At 51.3% G+C, this 19429-nt stretch overlaps 7 protein-coding genes across 7 annotated transcripts; 3 read left to right on the top strand and 4 right to left on the bottom strand.

The window, feature by feature from the left end:
• Positions 1-269: 269 nt before the first annotated feature.
• BDV38DRAFT_190318 (Zn(II)2Cys6 transcription factor) lies at positions 270-2644 on the top strand. Its single transcript, XM_032052255.1, has 2 exons — positions 270-468; positions 527-2644. Exons 1-2 carry the CDS (start codon positions 407-409, stop codon positions 2112-2114), a joined length of 1650 nt encoding a protein of 549 aa, XP_031917695.1. The 5' UTR covers positions 270-406; the 3' UTR covers positions 2115-2644.
• A 530-nt stretch (positions 2645-3174) lies between these two features.
• On the bottom strand, positions 3175-3714 carry BDV38DRAFT_278985 (cupin domain-containing protein; the record flags this gene model as incomplete). Its single annotated transcript, XM_032058880.1, has 1 exon — positions 3175-3714. The coding sequence occupies one exon, from the start codon at positions 3712-3714 to the stop codon at positions 3175-3177; it is 540 nt and encodes a 179-aa protein (XP_031917694.1).
• Positions 3715-4744: 1030 nt separating this feature from the next.
• Positions 4745-6168, bottom strand: BDV38DRAFT_268411 (SMP-30/gluconolactonase/LRE family protein; the record flags this gene model as incomplete). Its single annotated transcript, XM_032056764.1, has 3 exons — positions 4745-5295; positions 5349-5400; positions 5518-6168. The coding sequence occupies 3 exons, from the start codon at positions 6166-6168 to the stop codon at positions 4745-4747; spliced, it is 1254 nt and encodes a 417-aa protein (XP_031917693.1).
• A 746-nt stretch (positions 6169-6914) lies between these two features.
• BDV38DRAFT_190301 (TauD/TfdA dioxygenase family protein) lies at positions 6915-8528 on the top strand. Its single transcript, XM_032052254.1, has 5 exons — positions 6915-7200; positions 7261-7575; positions 7626-7819; positions 7873-8056; positions 8114-8528. Exons 1-5 carry the CDS (start codon positions 7026-7028, stop codon positions 8269-8271), a joined length of 1026 nt encoding a protein of 341 aa, XP_031917692.1. The 5' UTR covers positions 6915-7025; the 3' UTR covers positions 8272-8528.
• Positions 8529-9203: 675 nt separating this feature from the next.
• Positions 9204-10888, bottom strand: BDV38DRAFT_296291 (MFS transporter; the record flags this gene model as incomplete). The annotated part of the gene is made up of 4 exons (XM_032062906.1): positions 9204-9738; positions 9792-10337; positions 10393-10791; positions 10841-10888. 4 exons carry the CDS (start codon positions 10886-10888, stop codon positions 9289-9291), a joined length of 1443 nt encoding a protein of 480 aa, XP_031917691.1. The 3' UTR covers positions 9204-9288.
• A 611-nt stretch (positions 10889-11499) lies between these two features.
• On the bottom strand, positions 11500-13073 carry BDV38DRAFT_237246 (citrate synthase-like protein). Its single transcript, XM_032053554.1, has 4 exons — positions 12599-13073; positions 11785-12540; positions 11645-11727; positions 11500-11587 (listed from the first exon to the last, which is right to left on the bottom strand). Exons 1-4 carry the CDS (start codon positions 13030-13032, stop codon positions 11517-11519), a joined length of 1344 nt encoding a protein of 447 aa, XP_031917690.1. The 5' UTR covers positions 13033-13073; the 3' UTR covers positions 11500-11516.
• A 652-nt stretch (positions 13074-13725) lies between these two features.
• Positions 13726-19358, top strand: BDV38DRAFT_296288 (uncharacterized protein; the record flags this gene model as incomplete). The annotated part of the gene is made up of 5 exons (XM_032062905.1): positions 13726-13793; positions 13841-13867; positions 13921-14372; positions 14426-19092; positions 19150-19358. The coding sequence occupies 5 exons, from the start codon at positions 13726-13728 to the stop codon at positions 19264-19266; spliced, it is 5331 nt and encodes a 1776-aa protein (XP_031917689.1). The 3' UTR covers positions 19267-19358.
• Positions 19359-19429: the final 71 nt, after the last annotated feature.

Below are 19429 nucleotides of genomic sequence, written 5' to 3'. Positions count from 1 at the left end.
GAAAAATAAATAAATAAATAAATAAAACTAAATATGACGTGTGGCGCTTGTTTACCAGTTATGTGACTCCTCCAGCCGACACAAACCAATCGAATGCCAGCCGAGAACCAACCGGATCTGCACTGATGCATGTTCCTAACGTAATCATCGGCCGCTGCCCAGACCGTCGGTCAGGGCAGCTCAGACGCCCTCAAGGGGGAGTCTTTCGCGCTGACATCCCAAACTTTCACCATCTCTCTCAGCTGTGTACACTGTACTAATCTACACTTCTCGCACCCCCTCCAACGTTGCAAGTGTCCCTAAAGGAATTCCTGCATGTCTGCTGCGGACGACCTTTACGGAGCCAGCTATTAAATGAATACGATCCAGAAACCCTGCCGGTCGCTCCAGTCACCCCGGTGCACCGATGGGAACGGGTCATCGTCGAACAGGAGGAAGGAAATCCAGGACTGGATGCCGTTCCTGCCGGTGAGCTGTGGGGAAGGTGCCAACAGTGGGGTGGGGATGTTCTAACGGTCGCTCGCAGTGCTCGCCACATTAAATGCGATGAAGCCCCTGAGAGGTGTCGAAATTGCACCGCAACCGGTCGTGTTTGTGATGGATATGATGTACATCGGCTGCCTCTCGCCAAGAAAGCCGGGGTGGATGCCACCCGTCCAGCGATGACCCTCGTGATGGCTCAGAGGCCGACCTGGCCAATGACCTCGGACGAGCGACGATGTTTAGCGTACTTCCAGCACCGCACCGTTCCCATGATCCTCGAGTTCTACGACTCATCGCTCTGGCGCGAACTGGTTCTCTGGATGAGCCAGTCCGAGCCAGTCGTGTACCATGCAGTGATCGCTCTGAGCGCGGTCCATCAGGACATGGAGAGGAGAGGGATGCCATTGTTGATCCAAGAAGCGTATAATATTTGGAATTCCTTCGCCCTGGAGCAATTAGGTCGGGCGTTTTCCTGTTTGATCAAGCGCCGTATGTCACACGATCCGCGCCTGCGAGATGTCATCCTGACCTGCTGCTTGCTCTTCATTATGCTGGACCTGCTCCGGGGACGGTACGACGATGCCTTTCGGCACCTGAAAAGTGGTCTGCGAATCTTAAAGGAGTCCACGGCTCCAAAGGCTCCCATCTCCCGGGTACCCCGGGAGGAGGCCATCGAACCGTGTTTAGTCGAGACCTTTTACCACCTCGGGATTCAGTCCACACTCTTTGGGGTGGAGACGTCCCGCCTGCCGATCGATGATGAGTCAAAGCCGGGCGGGGGCGGCAGTGTAGCATTCGATAGCCTCGAACAGGCCCGTCAAGCCTTCAATGCCCCTCTTAGAGCGGTGTATCAATTTACCGGACCCTGCATGGGTCTGTCGGCTGTAGAGATCGCATCCCACTATGAAACCCTACAGTTAAAACAGCTGGCGGCGTGGTCAAGCCTCAGCCAGTACATGGACTCATTCGATCTCTTTTACCGCCGCGCATCTTCGGCTCTTCGTCCCAAAGAACAAAGAGGCGCCGACATGCTCTATTTACAGCAGCTGGGCTTGGCCGTCTCACTAAAGACCTGCCTCCTGGGCGGAAATACACCTGCATATGAACATTATACATCGGACTATCGGAAAATAGTTGTACTCGCGGAACGAATCGTGAAGAGCTTTCCCCAGCCTCCAGCCGTTAGCATCAACAATGGCGTCATTCCCACCCTCTATCGCACAGCCATGGTCTGCCGTGATTATACGATCCGCTGGCGCGCGATTGAGCTTCTCCAGACTTGGCCTCATCGGGAAGGGCCCTTTGACTCGAACTGGTTCCTCTATGTCGCTTTGGAGACGATGAAAGCCGAGCTATTGACTCAATACAAATCACAGGAGAACAAACATCCTCCGGGCGTTATATTAACCGATTCGCGTGGAGAGGAGCTATCATGGAATAAGGTCCTTGTAAAGATTGTCGAGAACCAGCGACACACGGCACGAGCAATGGGAAAGGGACTGGACGACGGCACGAGCTCTCCACTAGAGCTCGCCGGTGCAGTAAAATGCATGACAGGCTGGGCCTGTGTCCGAGGATTCAAGGCTGTGGTCAGAAAGTATAACTGGCGGAAAGACTCCGCGGGCTGTTGATCGTACGCTATTTTCTCTTCTTTATTTTTTTTTCGGGTTAATGCGGTAATTAGTATAACTGCGATTATACGTGCATGTAATGATAAAGTGATTGCCCTGGATAAGTTTACTAATCCGAGAACCATATCGTAAACTATATGAGCGACTTCAGCGTTCGTGCCTATCCAATCAAATACCCTCTTCACTCCTGGTAACTCATGGGCTACGATACTCCAGGCGTGTTTGTTTCATTTGTCTTGGAAGTGTAGCTAAAAATGAGTGATCCAAGGGGAAAGAGGGTGTCAGCATGAATTTTCTTGGCGGTGCCAAGAATAGAATTTATATCCCTCTCTCTAGCAGTGGCTTGGGGTTAGATTTTCGGGAAATTCGATCAACTCTAGATATACATTCTTTATACAATACGTCGTGGAGTGCAGCTAAGAAAAGGGGAGAAATTTGAACTTTCTGTGTCGATTTTGAGTCAACAATTGACATGTTTGGGCTCTTGAGAGAGAGATATATATAGTTGTATCTTGCACGACACAAGCTGGGGGAGGGAAGTTCTAAGGACTTTCCTACTACACCCCCAGAAGAAGGACTAGAAGCTACGATCAATGACCATACTTTCCTTGCACTATGTAGAGCGGAAATCAGAGTATTCAGGGCGGTACAACCACGCTTGAATTCGTTGCGTAGAATGATATGATGACGTTATGCCTCAACTGAGTACGATTTTGCCGGCAATTGATAACCGATAACGGATAGCAGTGAAAGCGGTCAAATAGGCGGTAATGATACTGCTAGAATGAGAAGCCCTACGGGGAGTGACGTCATGCTCTGCCTTTCAATGGAGTATCTCTTTGGGCTAGACTTTTATGGTGGGAGTCGGACATTGCGATCAACCTAAACTCCGTGCCGAGTACGTTTAGATGGACTCAGGAAATGCTTCACATTTGATAGAAATCATAAAATTCACGATAATATATCCTTCGTCAATGTACAACAATATCTAATAAACCATTTTCTCTCCATAATCCCATTCTCAAAAAGAAAAGACCAAAAGGGAAGGAAAAAACAAAGATCAGTGCTTAACCTCGCCCAATGACTCGCCCAACGCTTGGCCATTAACGATGACCGGCTTGGCATCCAGGGCGATATACAAGGCGCGCGCAAACTGGGTCTTGCTGGGGTTGCGCCAGCAGTGGTTGGTACCTCGCTGCACGGCAACATCGCCCCGCTTCATCAATCGCTTCTCGCCGCCCTCGACCTCCAGCTCCAGCTCGCCCTCAATGACGACTCCGAAGTCAACGGTCACAGTGCGATGCCACATGGGCTCACAGCCCGGGTGGTAGTCGACGTAGCGCACGACGGCGCCACCCGGGATCATGAAGGGAGGATGGTTGACGAGATGCTCTTTGTATTGGTTCAAGTCGGCATCGTGGCTGAGGGGAGCGGGGAAGCTCCCGAGGGTGTAGGCGAGGAAGAAATCGACGCCAATGTTGGTGCGCTCCCATTCGATTGGTTCGGGGATTTTGGTCTCGAAGGTGGGGGTTCCATCCTCCTTGTGGGTCGTGATGAAGCGGTGGACTTCGGGGAAGTCTTTCTCAGGAAGGGAGCCCATTTTGAAGTTGTGATTTGGTTTTGGGTGGAGTGGATGGTTTATGGAGGAATTGAGGAATGGATTGAGTGATTGAGTGATTGAGGGATTGTTTGTGGTGAGTGAATTGGATTAAGAACCGCCATGATTGGGATGTTATTTATGTTTTCCGTGGTTTGGATGAATGGTCGGTCATCGGAGGACGATGGCTCGGAAGCGTGTGGTTTTCTCGGCGTCGTTTGAACCGTAGGCGGAGGTCGGCGCCCGAGCCCCGCATGGTCTTATGCAAGCATTGACAATCTCATGGGTGAGTAATGCCAGGACCATTGCTCAGGTAATTCGGATTAGCTGAGAAACCCTTTCGTGGACTGTTCTTGACACTTCTTTCTGTTACTTTCACTATGTTACAGTTTTCCGTCTTCGTTCTTCAGTCAATGATGGTATGAGTTTTTGTTCTCTATTGCTGAGGCTTTCTTAGGGTTAGGGTTTCCCTCCCCATGTACATATTCGGCTCTACGTCAGCGCTCTACTTTGCTTTTCTCTCCAATAGTCTTCTGGCATTTCGTTCGGAGAATCCTTCCATATCGCTCTGGTTGAATGGCCTCCGATCGGCCGATCTTAATATTTACCAATCAAGAATATTCCCCAACTAACAAATCGCAATGACTACGGAGTAAGCTCGTCTCAATAATACTTTAGTGCTTATGGTTGGAAAAAGTCAAATGAAAAAGCCGGCGACGGTATAATTGGTTCTCTATAAAGACCTTCACTAAAAAATATCCACCACTGTGGAGAATGGGTCACATATAGTGTGACGGAAAATTCTAAAAATATATAGGAAAGAAGAAGAAGAAGGGAGGGGGAAAGAAAAGACAAAAGAAAGGAAGAAAGAAGGATGGAAGAAAGAATAAAAAAAAAAAAAAAAAAAAAAAAAAAAAAAAAAAAAAAAGAAAAAAAAAAAAAAAAAAAAAAAAAAAAAAAAAAAAAGAAAAAAAGAAAAAAAAAAAAAAAAAAAAGAAAAGGATGAAGAGAAAGGTAATCACAAATCCAACTCTTACTCTAGAGCAGGACCAGTCAAGTTCAGTTTCGCTCGCGCAACAGCGCCATGTCCAACAATCCACAGCTCATCCAAGTTCTTGCCACCGAAGACCATGTTCACAGCCGTGAAATTCGTCTGGATGCTCACCAATGGTGTGCCCGTGGTATCAAGGATGTCAACACCATGACCCGCCCCGGTAATCACATATCCGTTGCTAGCCACCTTGAGACCATCCGGAACGAAGTCCTTCGCCGTGTAGATCGGACGACGGTTTTTGAGATACGATCCGTCCTCGCTCACATCGAAGGCGTAGACTGTGCGGCGGTTGGTGGAGTTGTACTGGAGCGATGGCACCTCGCTCAATGGCACTCTCGGATCGATCATGGGGACACCGGCGTCAGTGTCTGTGAGGTAGAGTGTTTTGTAGTCGGGAGAGAAAGCAACCCCATTGGGACAATGCAGGGTGTCGTCCACGATGTTCACGGCCCCGGTTGCGGGGTCGTACCGATAGACTGATGCCTGGACCTGAGGGGCGACGGTTGAGGTACCGTGGTTGCGGGCGAGGACTATGGCGGAATCAGTAGGGACTAAGGTGGGATACCCGGGTCCAGGAACTTACAAGGATCACTAAACCAGATACGACCGTGCTGGTCGATATCCATGTCGTTGGCCTGTGTCAAAAGTTAGTCCGAAAGTTAGTCCGTGAAACTCACTAGGCGTGTATCCACTAATCTGCATAAATGCGACACAGAGGACCCGCGTCGCGTAGTGACGGTAGGCGTGCTTACCTGGTTAAAGTACCACCCAAAATAGTTGTTGACCTCAATGGTCGATTTGCGGGTTTTGGGGTCCACCGAGTAGATTCCTGGGTGATACGGTCCCCCTTCTAGGGTGGAATTACCACCTCCCGCAGAGAAATAGATTTTGCCATTGCGATAACGGGCCCCGGATGGAGCATAGAGGGGTGGGTCGGTCAGCACTTCGGAGATGGTAGGGGAGTCGCCATCCAGGCTGATGACCTGCTGGTGGAGCTCCCCTTTGCCTAATTCCGAGAACCACAGCTCGTTGGTATCCGGGACGTAGACGGGCGCCTCGTGTCCACCAGTCGAGATAGTAAACACAATGTCATATGCGGGGTCGGATCCTAGGATTTCACTACCACGCTGTTGGTCCCAGACGAGGAATGTGGCCTTTCCAACCTGCTGGAACGAGTCGTCATTGGCTACCTCGGTCGAGGAGTAAGTGTCCACGCTACTGATGTCGATGCTGGCCTTGCGGTAGAAGTCAAGGGGCATTTTCGACGCATATCGGTACATGCAGGCGACACGTGGGAAGCTGTAGCCAGTGCAGGCTTGAACCAAGGGGGTGGAATTGTTCCCGGCAGATGCTAGCGGGGCTATGCATAGCGCCAGGGAGACCAATCGCAGAGATAGATGCATGGTCGAACACGTGGGTGCTTCGAGGATGGTTTCTAAAGATATACACTGGAGGAGTTGCTGTTGATGCTATCCAAATGAGCAGAGAAATTACCCTCTACTTATACTTCGTATTCCATCTTCTAAACTACAGACTCAGGTCCAGCTGAGGAATAACACTGCCTTCCAATCTCCTGTTGGGGGCCGAATCCTTCATCATCTTACGTTCAAGATGAGATACATCGAGGCTCGAGCACTCTGTTAGACTTTCGCCAATGCATCAACCACATGGCACACCCCGGCCAGACCACGTTGTTTCAGGGGCTGAACAGGGGGTGGCCTGAAGTGCAAAAATCCTGCAGGATTCTGCAGGATTCTGTGACACAACTCAAATTAGGCTGACGATTGATGAGCCATGCATGGGGCCGGAGAAAGTAGGTTATTCGGAGAAAGTATGTCGTTCGGAGCAAGTAGGCCGTTCGTATCCGCGTGTCGCCCGCCGAGGCCCCGACCATGAACCTCCGCTCTACGCAGGTCCACCAAGCTCGTTGGACGTACGCCAAGAACCAGAATCCGCGTATGGCACACATCGAAGTACCGGAACTGCGCAAAGAGAGACGCTGACATGCAGACATGCAGACATGCAGACATACAGACATGCTCCGACAGCAGCTTCATGGGACCGCCGTCGGATGGAGTGGACGATATGGCATGATTTCACGTTGAAATGAAGACATAAATAGCCTCGTGGTTTCCGTGGGTTTGTTCTTATCATCATCACGACAAGAATACAAGAATAGCAACCAGGAAAACAACCGACTCAAACTCAATTTTAATCACCAATCTTCAATCTTCAATCTTCAATCTTCAATCTTCACAAGATGCACTCCACCAAGGTCACCTACCCCGAGCCTATGCAGCTCACGGGCATTCTCGATCAATACGAGTCCTTCCAGGTTACACCTTGCATTGGCACCGAATTCCCCAAGGCGAGCCTGGCTGAATGGCTCTCCTCGCCCAATGCCGATGCTCTGCTGCGCGACCTGGCTATTACTAGTAAGTATCATCTTAACTCGCAACCAAAAAACCAACGCAGCCACTAACCGGTTACTCTAGTTGCTCAACGAGGCGTTGTCTTCTTCCGTGCCCAGACTGAGCTGGATGGGGAACTCCAGAAGGAGCTCACCCACCGCTTGGGCGTGCAGTCTGGTAAGCCAGCTGGCCACCGTCTGTCCAAGCACCCTCTCCACCTCATCCGCAAGGATGACCCGGAGATGGGTATCCTCGACCCCGGCCGCCAGCAGAAGCTGCACGCCGTCGAGAACACACAGAAGCGTCAGCGCGCCGTTCTGGAGTACCACAGCGATGGCTCCTATGAAGTCTGCCCTCCTGACTTCACCATGCTCCGCATGACTGAGATCCCCCCCACCGGTACGCTAGCCACTACCAAATTACGGCACCCCACATACTGACAGATTCAGGTGGCGACACCCTCTGGGCCTCGGGATATGAGCTCTACGACCGCCTCTCAACCCCCTACCAGAAGTTCTTCGAGTCCCTAACCGCCCAGCATGAGGTTCCCTCCCTGCGCAAGCTGGCTGAGACCGAACCCGGCATCTACGATGGCCCTCGTGGCGCCCCCGCCAACACTGACATGCAATTCAAGCAGTCCCACGTACGTAACTTGTCCCTGAACTCTACCGCTGGATCCCATCTAATCTTCTGCAGCCCATGGTCCGCACCCACCCCGTAACAGGCTGGAAGACTCTCTTCGCAGGAGGCCTTCACTGCCGCCGCGTCAACGATGTCACCGATTTCGAGAGCGAGCAGATCCTGAGCAAGATCATCTCCCTCGTCGGCGACAACCACGACCTGCAAGTCCGCTTCCGCTGGAACAACCCCGGCGATGTTGGTGAGTAAAAACCCTGAAAATCTAAACCCTGCCTAACGCCTTGTCTAACGATGATAGCTATCTGGGACAACCGTTGCGTCCTGCACTGTCCTACCCAGGACCACTACGGTCTTGGAGGCCGCATGGGATACCGCACCATGGGTATTGCCGAGACGCCTTACTTGGACCCTAACAGCCCTTCTCGCCAGGAGGCTTTGGCTGCTGCCGCTAAGTGATTGCGGAAAGTGACTGTCTGATCTTTCTTTGTGGCGCACTTGTTTGTCTTGCCTCGCGGTGATTTAGTATATTGTTTGTTATGTTAGATGATTGGCCTGATGAATGTTGCGATATGTTGATTTTCATAGATCTCTTTTCATAGAATGAGAACAAGTGCTTTTATGTTATATCGACTTTTCCTACAGATGGCGTACTACTGCTCTGCGTAGATTATGGCAAGTCAGGAATTGTGTTTCATTAGTACATATCTCTTGCTTTGAGCTCTCACTAGTAATTCCAGATATCACTGGAATAAAGCGAGGACATCTAATTCAAGGTCACCAGTAGCTATATAAGATGGCTGGATAGAGTAACTACACCTTCACATCCCGGATCTATAAGATCTGGACGTAAGACTACTTTCCGCCAGCGCGATACATGAATTAACCGATAATATCTAAATGAATATTTCCCTTTGAAGAACAAGAGAGACAGAATACGCCATGTAAGGCTTTAACAGCTACCAAGTCAGATGAAGAGAATCATCCTTTCTCTTCCAGCGTGGCATAGGAGTGGTATGGTTGGTGAGTGTGGAATGACGTGTAGACACAACCAAACGTACGAAGTCAATATCCATCAAGACACACTGAGGAGGTATACGGGATCCCCTTAGACGATAAAACTGATACAAATTTCCTCAGAAATGAATGAATTAATTCAGAAATGAATGGTGGCAGGTCCAGTAGCTTGTCTAGGTAGATGGGGCTCACCCGCTCGATTGAGTGTATTAGTCGCAGACAATTCGAGAGAATAGATATATATTGTATAACGTCTCCGGCAGGCATAACAAGCATCAATAACAAAAGCAACAATGGCATGATCTATATAAAGAATGGGCTTTTGCAAAATATCAATGTCGACAGAAAAGAAAGCAAAGCATATGCACAATCAACCCACAGCTCAACCCTTGACCAGCTTGCTCTTCCCCCCCCTCCCTCCATCCTCTGTCATGGACATGGCGTGAATCAAAGAACCATCTACATCTCCTCAAGAATGCCACTCCGTTTTCGCAGAATCGCGCCATATCGCCACAGGAGAACCGGAACCAGCCCACCCATTACTAACGCCCACAGAGCCAGCAAAGAACTACCCCATCCATAACCAAGCGTTCTATAGATCAAAGGAGCCAGAATCGGTAGAACAAAGCCCAGCAGCGAGCGGAGGATCGTTAGCGCACCCATGGCCGAGGCGGCATACACTGCGTAGCAGTCCAGTACATAGGCTTGAATACACTGGTAACTCATAATCAGGCCAAGGGCGTAGATACCGATTCCGATGTTGGGAATGAGCCAGTGGCTGTGGGTCTGGGCGGACCAGCCGTAGATTAACAGGCCCATGGGGACGAGTAGGGCAGCGGGGAGCATGAGGATTGTTCGAAGTTCTGGGGTTCCCTTGGCAGGGTCTTTCGAGGTATAGTAGATGTAGATCTGCGATGGTTAGCGATCTGGATGGATGGGAAAGCGGGGATAGGGGAAGTTACCCGATCGTTGAGGGAGCCTGTGATTTGACTTCCGAGGATGAAGCCGCCGGCGATGGAGATGTAGTTCAGTGCTGCGCGGGATGGGGTTTGGTTGTAGATGTCTGTCCAGACGGACTCGAAGGTCGTGATGGATAGGTGGTTAAGGCCAAAGAGATAGCCCATGAAAAGGGACAGGACTTGGATGATGGGCTGTGTTCCGAGGAAAGTGAAAGGTCGTCGGAGATCCTGTCTGAAAACATCTGCTAGACTCTTATGGTGCAGTTGAGGGGAGCCCTGCAGCTGGCCCTTGCGGACCGCAGCAGCTTGTTTACGCTGGATCAGGACTGGCCGGAAGGTCTCGCGGAGTGTGCAAAGACCTAGCACCCATGTGATGAAGATGTAAAGTGAGCACCACGCGAATATTGCACGCCATGACGTGTGCGACACGATGTATGCGCCGGTGATGGGTGCAATGGCAGGACCAAGAAGGGGCCCCAGGGTATAAAGGGAGATGGAGAGGCCTCGCTCTTCCGGAGCCCACAGATCCCCAATTATCCCTGCGCCTATCTATTCCACCGCCCGTTAGCGACGATCAATTAGTATATAGCTGAATTGTACTCACCGACAGTGGAGCGCTACCAACGGCCCCCGTGATAAACCGGAGAATGAGCAATTGGTAATCAGTACGGGCGAACGCGCACAAGGCATTGAAGACCAGGAACAGGCCATGCCCTGTATTTAACAAGGATATCCGCCCGTAGACTTCCGACAATGGACCGACCACCAGCGGCGCGAAGCTCCAGCCGAGGACATACACAGAAACAAAAGCTTGCAGCATTCCTGGGTCGGTAACATTCAAGTCTGTGGCGATTTGCGGCATGGCGGGCACAATAATTGCTGCGATGACTGGACTGATCAGACCGTAAACCGAGATCACGGCAATACAGAGCCAGCGGTAGGACACCGTCCAATTGCGAGGTTCTTCCCACTCTTCCAACTCTTCCAGAGAAGGAGAAGGGTCCTTGGAGCATTAGCTTCACGCACGACTAGACGCCGAGCGATAAACTTACATCGGACTGAGAAAGCAGTCTCGTTCTTTCGTTTACTTCTTCAGCCATGATGGTCTGTAATCTGGACGCTATTTGTGAAATCGACTGTACGTTTGCGGGCGAGAATATTGGCTATATGTATAAATACGCCAACAGTTCCATTGACTTGGAATGAGGGAAGTGACCAAGAATAAAATGGAATAGCGTAATTATACTACGTGTAGAGACTGCAATAGAAAATATCTACAACTATACCCCGGTTCTAGAATTCGGAGGAGAACGAGCGATGCGTGTCGGACGCGATGTCCGAGAAAATGTCAGCGCTAAGACCCGAGTACGACCAGACGAGGCACGATAGATATGCAGGTGGACCCTTCGGAAGACACTGGAAACTTTTCTACTCTCGGGTTCAGTATTATTGACCATCCACAATGCTCCGAATAATCCAAAAATTTCCGAACATAGCTTACGCTTGACGTTGGGGGAGATATAGCAAGAAATGTTTAACTTCAACTACGTGTCGTACTCTTGAGATACTTGCTACGGAAGAAAACGGAGAGAAAAGAAGACCGAAAAAAAACTCAAAAAAACTAAAATTAAGAATATACAAAGATCATAGTAACAATCAGTCGTCTAAGTTGCTATCAAACAGGGCACCGGGAAATCACGAAATCGACTCTAGAGAAACGTCGCAGAATCACTCATCCATGGACTTGTTCAAGTCACCAGTATAGATCTGACCCGGTCTCCAGATTCGAGGGGGATTGCCTGCTATTGTGTCAGTACAGATGCTTCTAAACAAAATCAGGGGAGATTCTGGCATACCCATGGCCTCCCTCCAGTGGGCCATAAACCCTTGTGTGCGGGAGAGAATCGACAGAGGCAGGATAAATTCCGGCGGGAAACCACTAAAACATAGGGTCAATACGACTATAACCAGAAACTGACGGGAAAAGGTAACATACAGAGCCTTGTAGACAAACGCGGCGAACAGATCCGCATTGGGCCGGAGATTCCTGGAGGTGAAGTACTCATCTTCCGAGGCAACACGGTCGACCTCGAATGCAACTTTCAACAATGGGTCCTTCTCGACTTCCTCAGACAGCTCATTGAGGATTTCACGAATGAAGACAAACCGAGGATCCGTCACACGATAGACTCGGTGGCCGTAACCGTACAGACGTTCCTTTCCTGCCTTAACTCGGGCAATCTTGGCAGGTACATTGGCGATGGAGCCGATGCTCTCAATGTTCTTGTAAGCCACTTCAATGGCTCCGCCATGGAGAGGACCATACAATGCCGAGATGGCGGAGACCATGCAGGAGATGACATCCGGGAGGGCGGATGCGGTTTGGAGAAGGGCCGCGGTGGAGCAAGTCATTTCATGATCGGCAATCAGTACCCAGAGTCGCTCAATGGCATTCACATATCGGGGATTTGGCAGGCCAGTAGTCGCCTCCACATGGCCAGTCATAAGCAGGAAGTTCTCGATATACGATAGCCCCTGGCGGGGTGGAGTGAAGTCACGGCCAATGTGATGGCAGTATGCTGCCGCTGTCAACATGGACATGTTTGCCATGACCCGAATGATTTGTTGATCGGCCAGCTCGGGATTGTTCAGATAGATCGTCTTTCCCACATGAGCGGGGATCGCATCCATATCACTGGACTGGAGGGCGGATAGACCGGCGATGACCATTCCCATAAGGGAGCCGTCTCGTCTGTTACAGGTCAGCAAGGAGAGCACACATGGAAGCAATGAGTTTTAGGAAGCCTTACGGAAAGGACTTGATCACATTGAAGACAAAGTCCTCAGGGACAGGAACCTGGTCGAGGCGTTGCTGAAGGGTTTCCGCTTCGGCGGCTGTCGGCCAGTGACCCCAGATCAGGAGATGCGCGGTATCGATAAACGTCTTGCGGCCGACAATATCATTGATGGAGTACCCGCGGTACTGGATGGTGCCCTTGAGCCCATCAATATAAGTGATCTTGCTGTGACTGACGGCGGTGTTAGAGTAGCCTGGGTCGTAAACTCGCAGGCCATTCTCCGTTTGGTTGGCAGGATAAGCTTTGTCTTCTGGTGCGGTGACCTTTTTGAAATCGCTAGCATTGATGGCGTTATTCACAATGGGGATTGAGTAGTAAGCTCCAGTACGGTCATCAATAATGTGTAGAGCTTCCCGCTTGGGGGAGGCTTCCTGGGTGACGGTCATGATGGACGATGGGTGATAGATAATGGAAAGAGGCGATGAGGATGTGATTGGAAGTCTACTTGTTGAGGTCCGATGGTCTCAACGTGCCATATTTATGTCATCAAAGTCGACAAACGTATGACCATGAATCGGATCAATATTGCGTCCGACTTCTACATGACTGTAACTCGGATTCTATAATGATTCCGGGTTGGAATGGACGTTGTGAGTGGATCTCGGCGAACGGCGGCCGATGAGCGATCCAACGATCTCCGGGGGGGTTTCAGGGCCCGCTGTACGATAGTGGACTGTAACACCGTTATCTCGGGTTCGAGGCGGCTCTAGGGTCTATGGAGTATGGATTGGTCATGAACCCTCCCTGATCCGTGTACCGGGGATCTGGATTATCGCATACGCCGGCTCGCTATCGCTATATTGTGACCTCGGGAGCCCTGTACACGTGGCAATAAAAGGCCGATGGGACCGAACGATGTTGCAAGAAGCCTGCAGATAACGTTATTCTTAGTGTTCTGCCTTGATATTGTGAAGAAAGTCTATTTAGATGTTCATGCCCCCTCCTACCTCATAATATAATCACTTGTTTCTTGCCATAGATACCTAAGACGACAGCTACGATAACTGGAACGACGGCCACGACAAGATTCACCACAACAGCCACGCCAGCAAGAGACTCTACTGATTACACAATAGAAAATGGTTCAACGCAAGGAGCCACCATCAGAGCAGCTTAGAGCCTACACATTACTCATTGAACTGCTGTCGTATGTTCCCTATTCTATGAACCGTTTGAGATGCTAATGTATCGTAGGTACCAATTTGCCTTTCCCGTTCGATGGTGAGACTCCCTCGTAACCAACACAGCACCTAAAGGCTGACCAGGATGACCAGGATTGAGACACAGAATGACCTGATCCAGCGAGATGATACTATTCAGCGCTTCATCGAAGTGGGACCGTCCAATGTGCTGGCCAACATGGCGAAGAAGACAGCCAAGGGTCAATACGGGGAACAGGATCTGGTGCGCTGCATAGACCGGCAGTACCTATCGCACGCCGACGATGCACAGCACATCTACTACCATTATGATGACGAGCCGCCAGTGGAGAGCGCTAATGATGAACCGGCCCCATCGGCTGCCTCCACCCCTGCTGCTCCGGTACCAGTGGCTGCGCCTCCAGCGATAGTCCAAGCGGCACCCCAGCCGGCTGCGCAGCAAGCCGCCGCCGTACCCGATGTCGATTTGAGTGCAATCGATATTGTTATTTCCATAGTAGCTCAGAAGATCCGCAAAGCATTTGATGAGGTGCCTGCAGCGAAGTCTATCCGTGATCTATCTGCTGGTACGTTCCGTCTCGATCGTTGCTCATGCCGAGTTTACTCTAACTGTCCCTAGGCAAATCTACGTTACAGAATGAGCTCATTGGACAGCTGGACGCCGAGTTTCGCGGCCTACCGGAGGGAAGTGAAGATCTCGCGCTAGAAGCATTGGCTTCCCACTTCACGAACTTCTCCGGGCAACCCGGAAAGGTGATGGGCGGACATATTGATCGCCTCGTGGCTGCCCGCATGCCTGCTGGCTTCAACCAAGCCAAAATCAGAGAATACCTCTCTTCACACTGGGGGCTAGGCCCCAACCGACAGACCACCGTCCTATGCTATGCCGTAACAATGGAACCAGCGGCTCGCCTTGCAGATGCCGGACAGGCAACTCAGTTCCTAGACTCAGTGGTGAGCCGATACGGCGGCAAGGCAAGCATAGCTTTACAGAAGAGGGCAGAGGGCGCAGCGGCACAGACTTCTGCTGTGGCCCAGGTCGACCTGGCTAGTCTTGAAACTCTCAAGAAGGACCAGAATGAGTACTTACACAAGCAGTTCCAGCTTCTGGCAAAGCATTTGGATTTGGATGGCGTGGCACAACCCAGTCAAACCCCGGTGCAAGGAGAGGATACTGATAGGCTGGCTGAATGGGATGCAGAGTTTGACGAAGAGTTCCTCACCGGCATGCGGACGATTTTCGATCCGCGCAAGGCTCGTCGTTATGATTCATGGTGGAATACGGCACGAGAGGACCTCATGGCCTTGTTGCATGATATCCGTCCTGTCGCCGAGGACAAGGCCTCACAGCAATACCAGAGCCTTGTCAACCGGTGGTCACCTGAGCTGGAGCAGATGCTGGACCATACAGCCCAGGATGACACGACAAAGGAGAAGGCCCAGAAGCTGATTGATGATGTTCGTGCTTCGGGCGTAGGCAACGGGCCGGTGTTCCGTTATACTCAGCCTGCTATGGCGCCTGAGACGAAAGTCGATGCAAACGGGCGCATCCAGTACTCCGAGGTGCCTCGCCATCAGCTCAACGGGGAAAGCAATGTTTCCACACTGAACTACGCGCAGGTAGTTGCTGCCCCACACCGCGACGTGCCTTATGCGCACCTCCGCAGTCGAGCCGGTGTGGATTGGAAGTATGATGCCCAGCTCACAGACATGTTTCTGAATATCTTATCTACCGGAGCATCTACCGGACTGTCATTTGCGGGCCGAAGAGTCTTGGTGACCGGTGCTGGAGTTGGTTCGATCGGAGCAGATATCGTGGCCGGGCTGCTGGCCGGTGGAGCGCGCGTCATCGTCACCACCAGTCGACAGCCGTCAGATGTCGCTGCATCCTTCCGCCAGCTGTACGCCAAGGTCGGTGCACCCGGGTCAGAATTGATTGTGCTGCCATTCAACCAAGCCAGCAAGCGTGATTGTGAGGATTTAATCAATCACATCTATGATGAGCAGTCTGGATACGGCTGGGACCTCGACTTTATCATCCCCTTTGCGGCCATCTCCGAGATCGGGCGACAAATTGACAAGATCGACTCCAAGTCAGAATTGGCGCACCGTGCTATGTTGGTTAATCTGCTGCGCTTGTTGGGATGTATTAAACAGCAAAAGGAGAAACGGGGTTTTGATTGTCGTCCTACCGGTGTTGTACTGCCCTTGTCTCCTAACCATGGTAACTTCGGTGGAGACGGCTTATATTCTGAGTCCAAACTGGGACTCGAGACCCTGTTCAATCGCTTCCATTCTGAGGGTTGGTCTGACTTCCTCTGCGTTATTGGTGCTGTGATCGGCTGGACCCGCGGCACGGGCCTGATGAGTGCCAACAATATTGTCGCCCAGGGCATGGAGGATTCCTTGGACATACTGACGTTCTCTGCCCCTGAGATGGCTTTCAATATTCTATCTCTTCTGTCAGGTGACATACTCGAAGTGGCAGACGACGAGCCGATCTATGCGGATCTGAGTGGAGGTCTTCAAGGGGTCAGCGACCTTAAGGAGAAGATTTCGGGAATCCGCAAAAAGATCGTCTCGCAAAGCCGGATCCGCCAGGCACTGGTTGCCGAGAATCAGCACGAGCAAAAGGTTCTCCGAGGGACGAAGCCTGCTGAAGATAATGTTCGGCCTCCTCTTAAACGACGCTCCAACATCGAACCGGCTTTTCCACCTCTGTCAGACTATAGCTCTGTAACCGCTGGACTTCAGTCCTTGCAGGGGATGGTGGATCTGTCTCGCACTGTCGTGGTGGTAGGCTATTCGGAGCTGGGCCCTTGGGGGTCTTCGCGCACACGATGGGAGATGGAGCATGACGGTCGCCTGTCACTGGAAGGTTATACCGAACTGGCATGGATGATGGGCCTCATTAAGCACTTTGACGGCGACCTCAAAGGGAAACCATACGCCGGCTGGGTTGACTCTAAGACAAAGGAGCCCGTCGACGAGGCAGATATCGAGGAGAAATATGGTCAGCATATCTTGGGCCACGCTGGCATTCGGGTAATCGAACCTGAACTGTCGGAGGGATATGATCCTTCCCAGAAAGAGATCATGCACGAAGTGGTCATTGATGAGGACCTTCCTCCCTTTGAAGCTCCCCAGGGTGTCGCCCAAGCATTTAAGCTGCGCCATGGGGATAAGGTCGCCTTGACGCCTCTTGAAGGTTCCGAATCTGTTAAAGTCGTGGTCAAGCGTGGTGCTGTCTTCATGGTACCCAAAGCGATGGCGTTCAATCGGTTTGTCGCCGGTCAGCTCCCGTCTGGGTGGGATCCAACTCGATATGGGATTCCCGAGGACATTGTCGCCCAGGTGGATCCCATGACTGTCTATGTTCTATGCTGCGTCTCTGAGGCCATGTATAGTGCTGGGCTGGAGGATCCTTTTGAGCTGTACCGCCACATCCACGTATCGGAGTTGGCTAACTGCGTCGGCACTGGAGCCGGTGGCTTGCTAGCTATGCGTGGCGTGTATCGGGACAGATACCTTGATCGACCGGTGCAAAGTGACATTCTGCAGGAATCTTTCCTCAACGCCATGAACGCCTGGACAAATATGCTCTTGATGGGTGCTGCCGGTCCTATCAAGTCTCCCTCAGGTACATGTGCAACCTCCGTTGAATCTATGGATATAGCCTGTGAAGCAATCCAGACACTGAAGGCCAAGGTCGCTATTGTTGGTGGCTCCGATGACTTCCAGGAAGAAATGTCCTATGAGTTCGGTAACATGAAGGCCACGGCAAATGCAGAGGACGAGCTTGAGAAGGGGTATCTCCCTTCGGAAATGTCTCGACCGACAGCATCTTCTCGCAATGGATTCGTTGAGTCCGCTGGTTGTGGTATCCAACTGGTTATGAGCGCCGAGTTAGCTCTGCAGATGGGTCTTCCCATTTATGGCATTGTTGCCTACTCCCAGATGGCAGGCGACAAGGTCGGCCGGTCTGTGCCTGCACCAGGTCAGGGTGTACTTACTGCCGCCAGGGAAAGCATTGATGCGGCGCAGTCACCCTTATTGAATCTGCAATACCGCAAGGCACGGCTGGACGAAGCGGTCTCCGAGATCAAGAGATGGCGTCACAAAGAATCCCAGAAGCTCATCGCGTCTACAACCTCTCAGGAGTTCAAAGATCTCGATGCGCACCTGCAGCACATCAATAACATCGCTGCGTCTCGCATCCGGGATGCTCAGTGGACGTGGAATAATAACATTCGTCATATCGATCCCACCATTGCTCCCATGCGCGCCGCACTGGCAACATGGGGATTGAGTGTCGACGATATTCAAGTGGCGTCCTTCCACGGCACGTCAACCAAGGCGAATGACAAGAATGAAAGCAACGTTATCAACCAGCAAATGACCCACCTGTCACGCACGGTTGGTAATCCACTTTTAGTCATATGTCAGAAGTCCCTGACCGGCCATCCGAAGGGTGCCGCAGGCGCCTGGATGTTCAATGGCTGTCTCCAAGCTCTCCAAACCGGTATCGTACCCGGCAACAGGAATGCAGATAATGTCGACGTGGCGCTCCAGCAGTTCAAGCATCTGATTTACCCATCACAGACCATCCATACATCTGGCATTAAGGCCTTCATGTTGACATCATTCGGCTTTGGACAAAAGGGAGGCCTCGTTGTAGGTGTTGCCCCCCGTTATCTCTTTTCCACCATCACGGCCAATCGGTTCGAAGATTACCGCGAGCGGGTACTGCAACGCCAGCAGAAGATCATTCCCGTTTTCCAAAAGCGCATGGCAGACGGCCGTCTCTTCCAGATCAAAGATCAGTCGGCCTGGACAAGTGACCAAGAAAAGGACGTCTTTCTTGATCCCCAGGCCCGTGTCTCCCAGAAGCCTACCGGTGAATACAGCTTTCCGACAACAGTTGGCTCCGGTGCCTTGCCGCAGCCCGGGAGGATCGTTTCCGATGATAAACAGCTCTTCGCCAGGTCTTCTGACCAATGGCTGCGCGACAGTATAAGCAAGGAACAGGGAAATGTGTCCGTTGGTGTAGATATTGAGTCTATCTCGAGCGTCAATGTGGAGGATGAGATATTCCTAGAACGCAATTTCACGCCAGGGGAACTCAGGTACTGCGAGGGCAGCCCAGATAAACAAGCGAGCCTCTCAGGGCGCTGGGCGGCCAAGGAAGCGATCTTCAAGAGCCTCCAGATCCCATCGGAAGGCCCTGGTGCTGCGATGCGAGATATTGAGATTGTCAGCAACGGTGCACAGCCTCCAACTGTTCTGGTAAGTCTACCCAAGTCGAAGCCGCCTTTGCTGTCATCATAACTTACCATTGCTTAGCTTCATAACCGGGCCAAATCGGCTGCCGATGCCCAGAAAGTAGAGGAGGTCCAGGTTAGTATCACGCACTCCCCAGAGAGTGCCATGGCCATTGCTTTAGCGCGACGTCGGTTATAGAGACAGTTTCCTTCTATTGTATCTTTTCGGAACGTTTATGCGGAGTTCATTGTTTATATATAGATTGTGATACATAATTAGACTTTTGTTATTGTCTGGATGTCTTTCTGAGTACGGTAATACTTGCGAGAGCCAAGCGTAAATTTCCATGCTTAACTACGAC

The sequence above is a fragment of the Aspergillus pseudotamarii genome (genome assembly GCF_009193445.1).
Source record: "Aspergillus pseudotamarii strain CBS 117625 unplaced genomic scaffold BDV38scaffold_7, whole genome shotgun sequence".
Classification (NCBI taxonomy): domain Eukaryota; kingdom Fungi; phylum Ascomycota; class Eurotiomycetes; order Eurotiales; family Aspergillaceae; genus Aspergillus; species Aspergillus pseudotamarii.
The sequence above is the reverse complement of the archived record's forward strand: the minus strand, read 5'-3'. Positions and strand labels throughout refer to the sequence as shown.

Excerpts from the sequence above, each read along its gene's own strand:
- BDV38DRAFT_190318 (XM_032052255.1), top strand. The coding sequence starts at position 407 with ATGGGAACGGGTCATCGTCGAACAGGAGGAAGGAAATCCAGGACTGGA. Across the intron at positions 469-526 it reads ACTGGATGCCGTTCCTGCCG|TGCTCGCCACATTAAATGCG; the intron begins GTGAGCTGTGGG and ends GGTCGCTCGCAG.
- BDV38DRAFT_190301 (XM_032052254.1), top strand. The coding sequence starts at position 7,026 with ATGCACTCCACCAAGGTCACCTACCCCGAGCCTATGCAGCTCACGGGC. Across the intron at positions 7,201-7,260 it reads GCGCGACCTGGCTATTACTA|TTGCTCAACGAGGCGTTGTC; the intron begins GTAAGTATCATC and ends CGGTTACTCTAG. Across the intron at positions 7,576-7,625 it reads GACTGAGATCCCCCCCACCG|GTGGCGACACCCTCTGGGCC; the intron begins GTACGCTAGCCA and ends TGACAGATTCAG.
- BDV38DRAFT_237246 (XM_032053554.1), bottom strand. The coding sequence starts at position 13,032 with ATGACCGTCACCCAGGAAGCCTCCCCCAAGCGGGAAGCTCTACACATT. Across the intron at positions 12,541-12,598 it reads AATGTGATCAAGTCCTTTCC|ACGAGACGGCTCCCTTATGG; the intron begins GTAAGGCTTCCT and ends GACCTGTAACAG. Across the intron at positions 11,728-11,784 it reads GCGTTTGTCTACAAGGCTCT|TGGTTTCCCGCCGGAATTTA; the intron begins GTATGTTACCTT and ends CCTATGTTTTAG.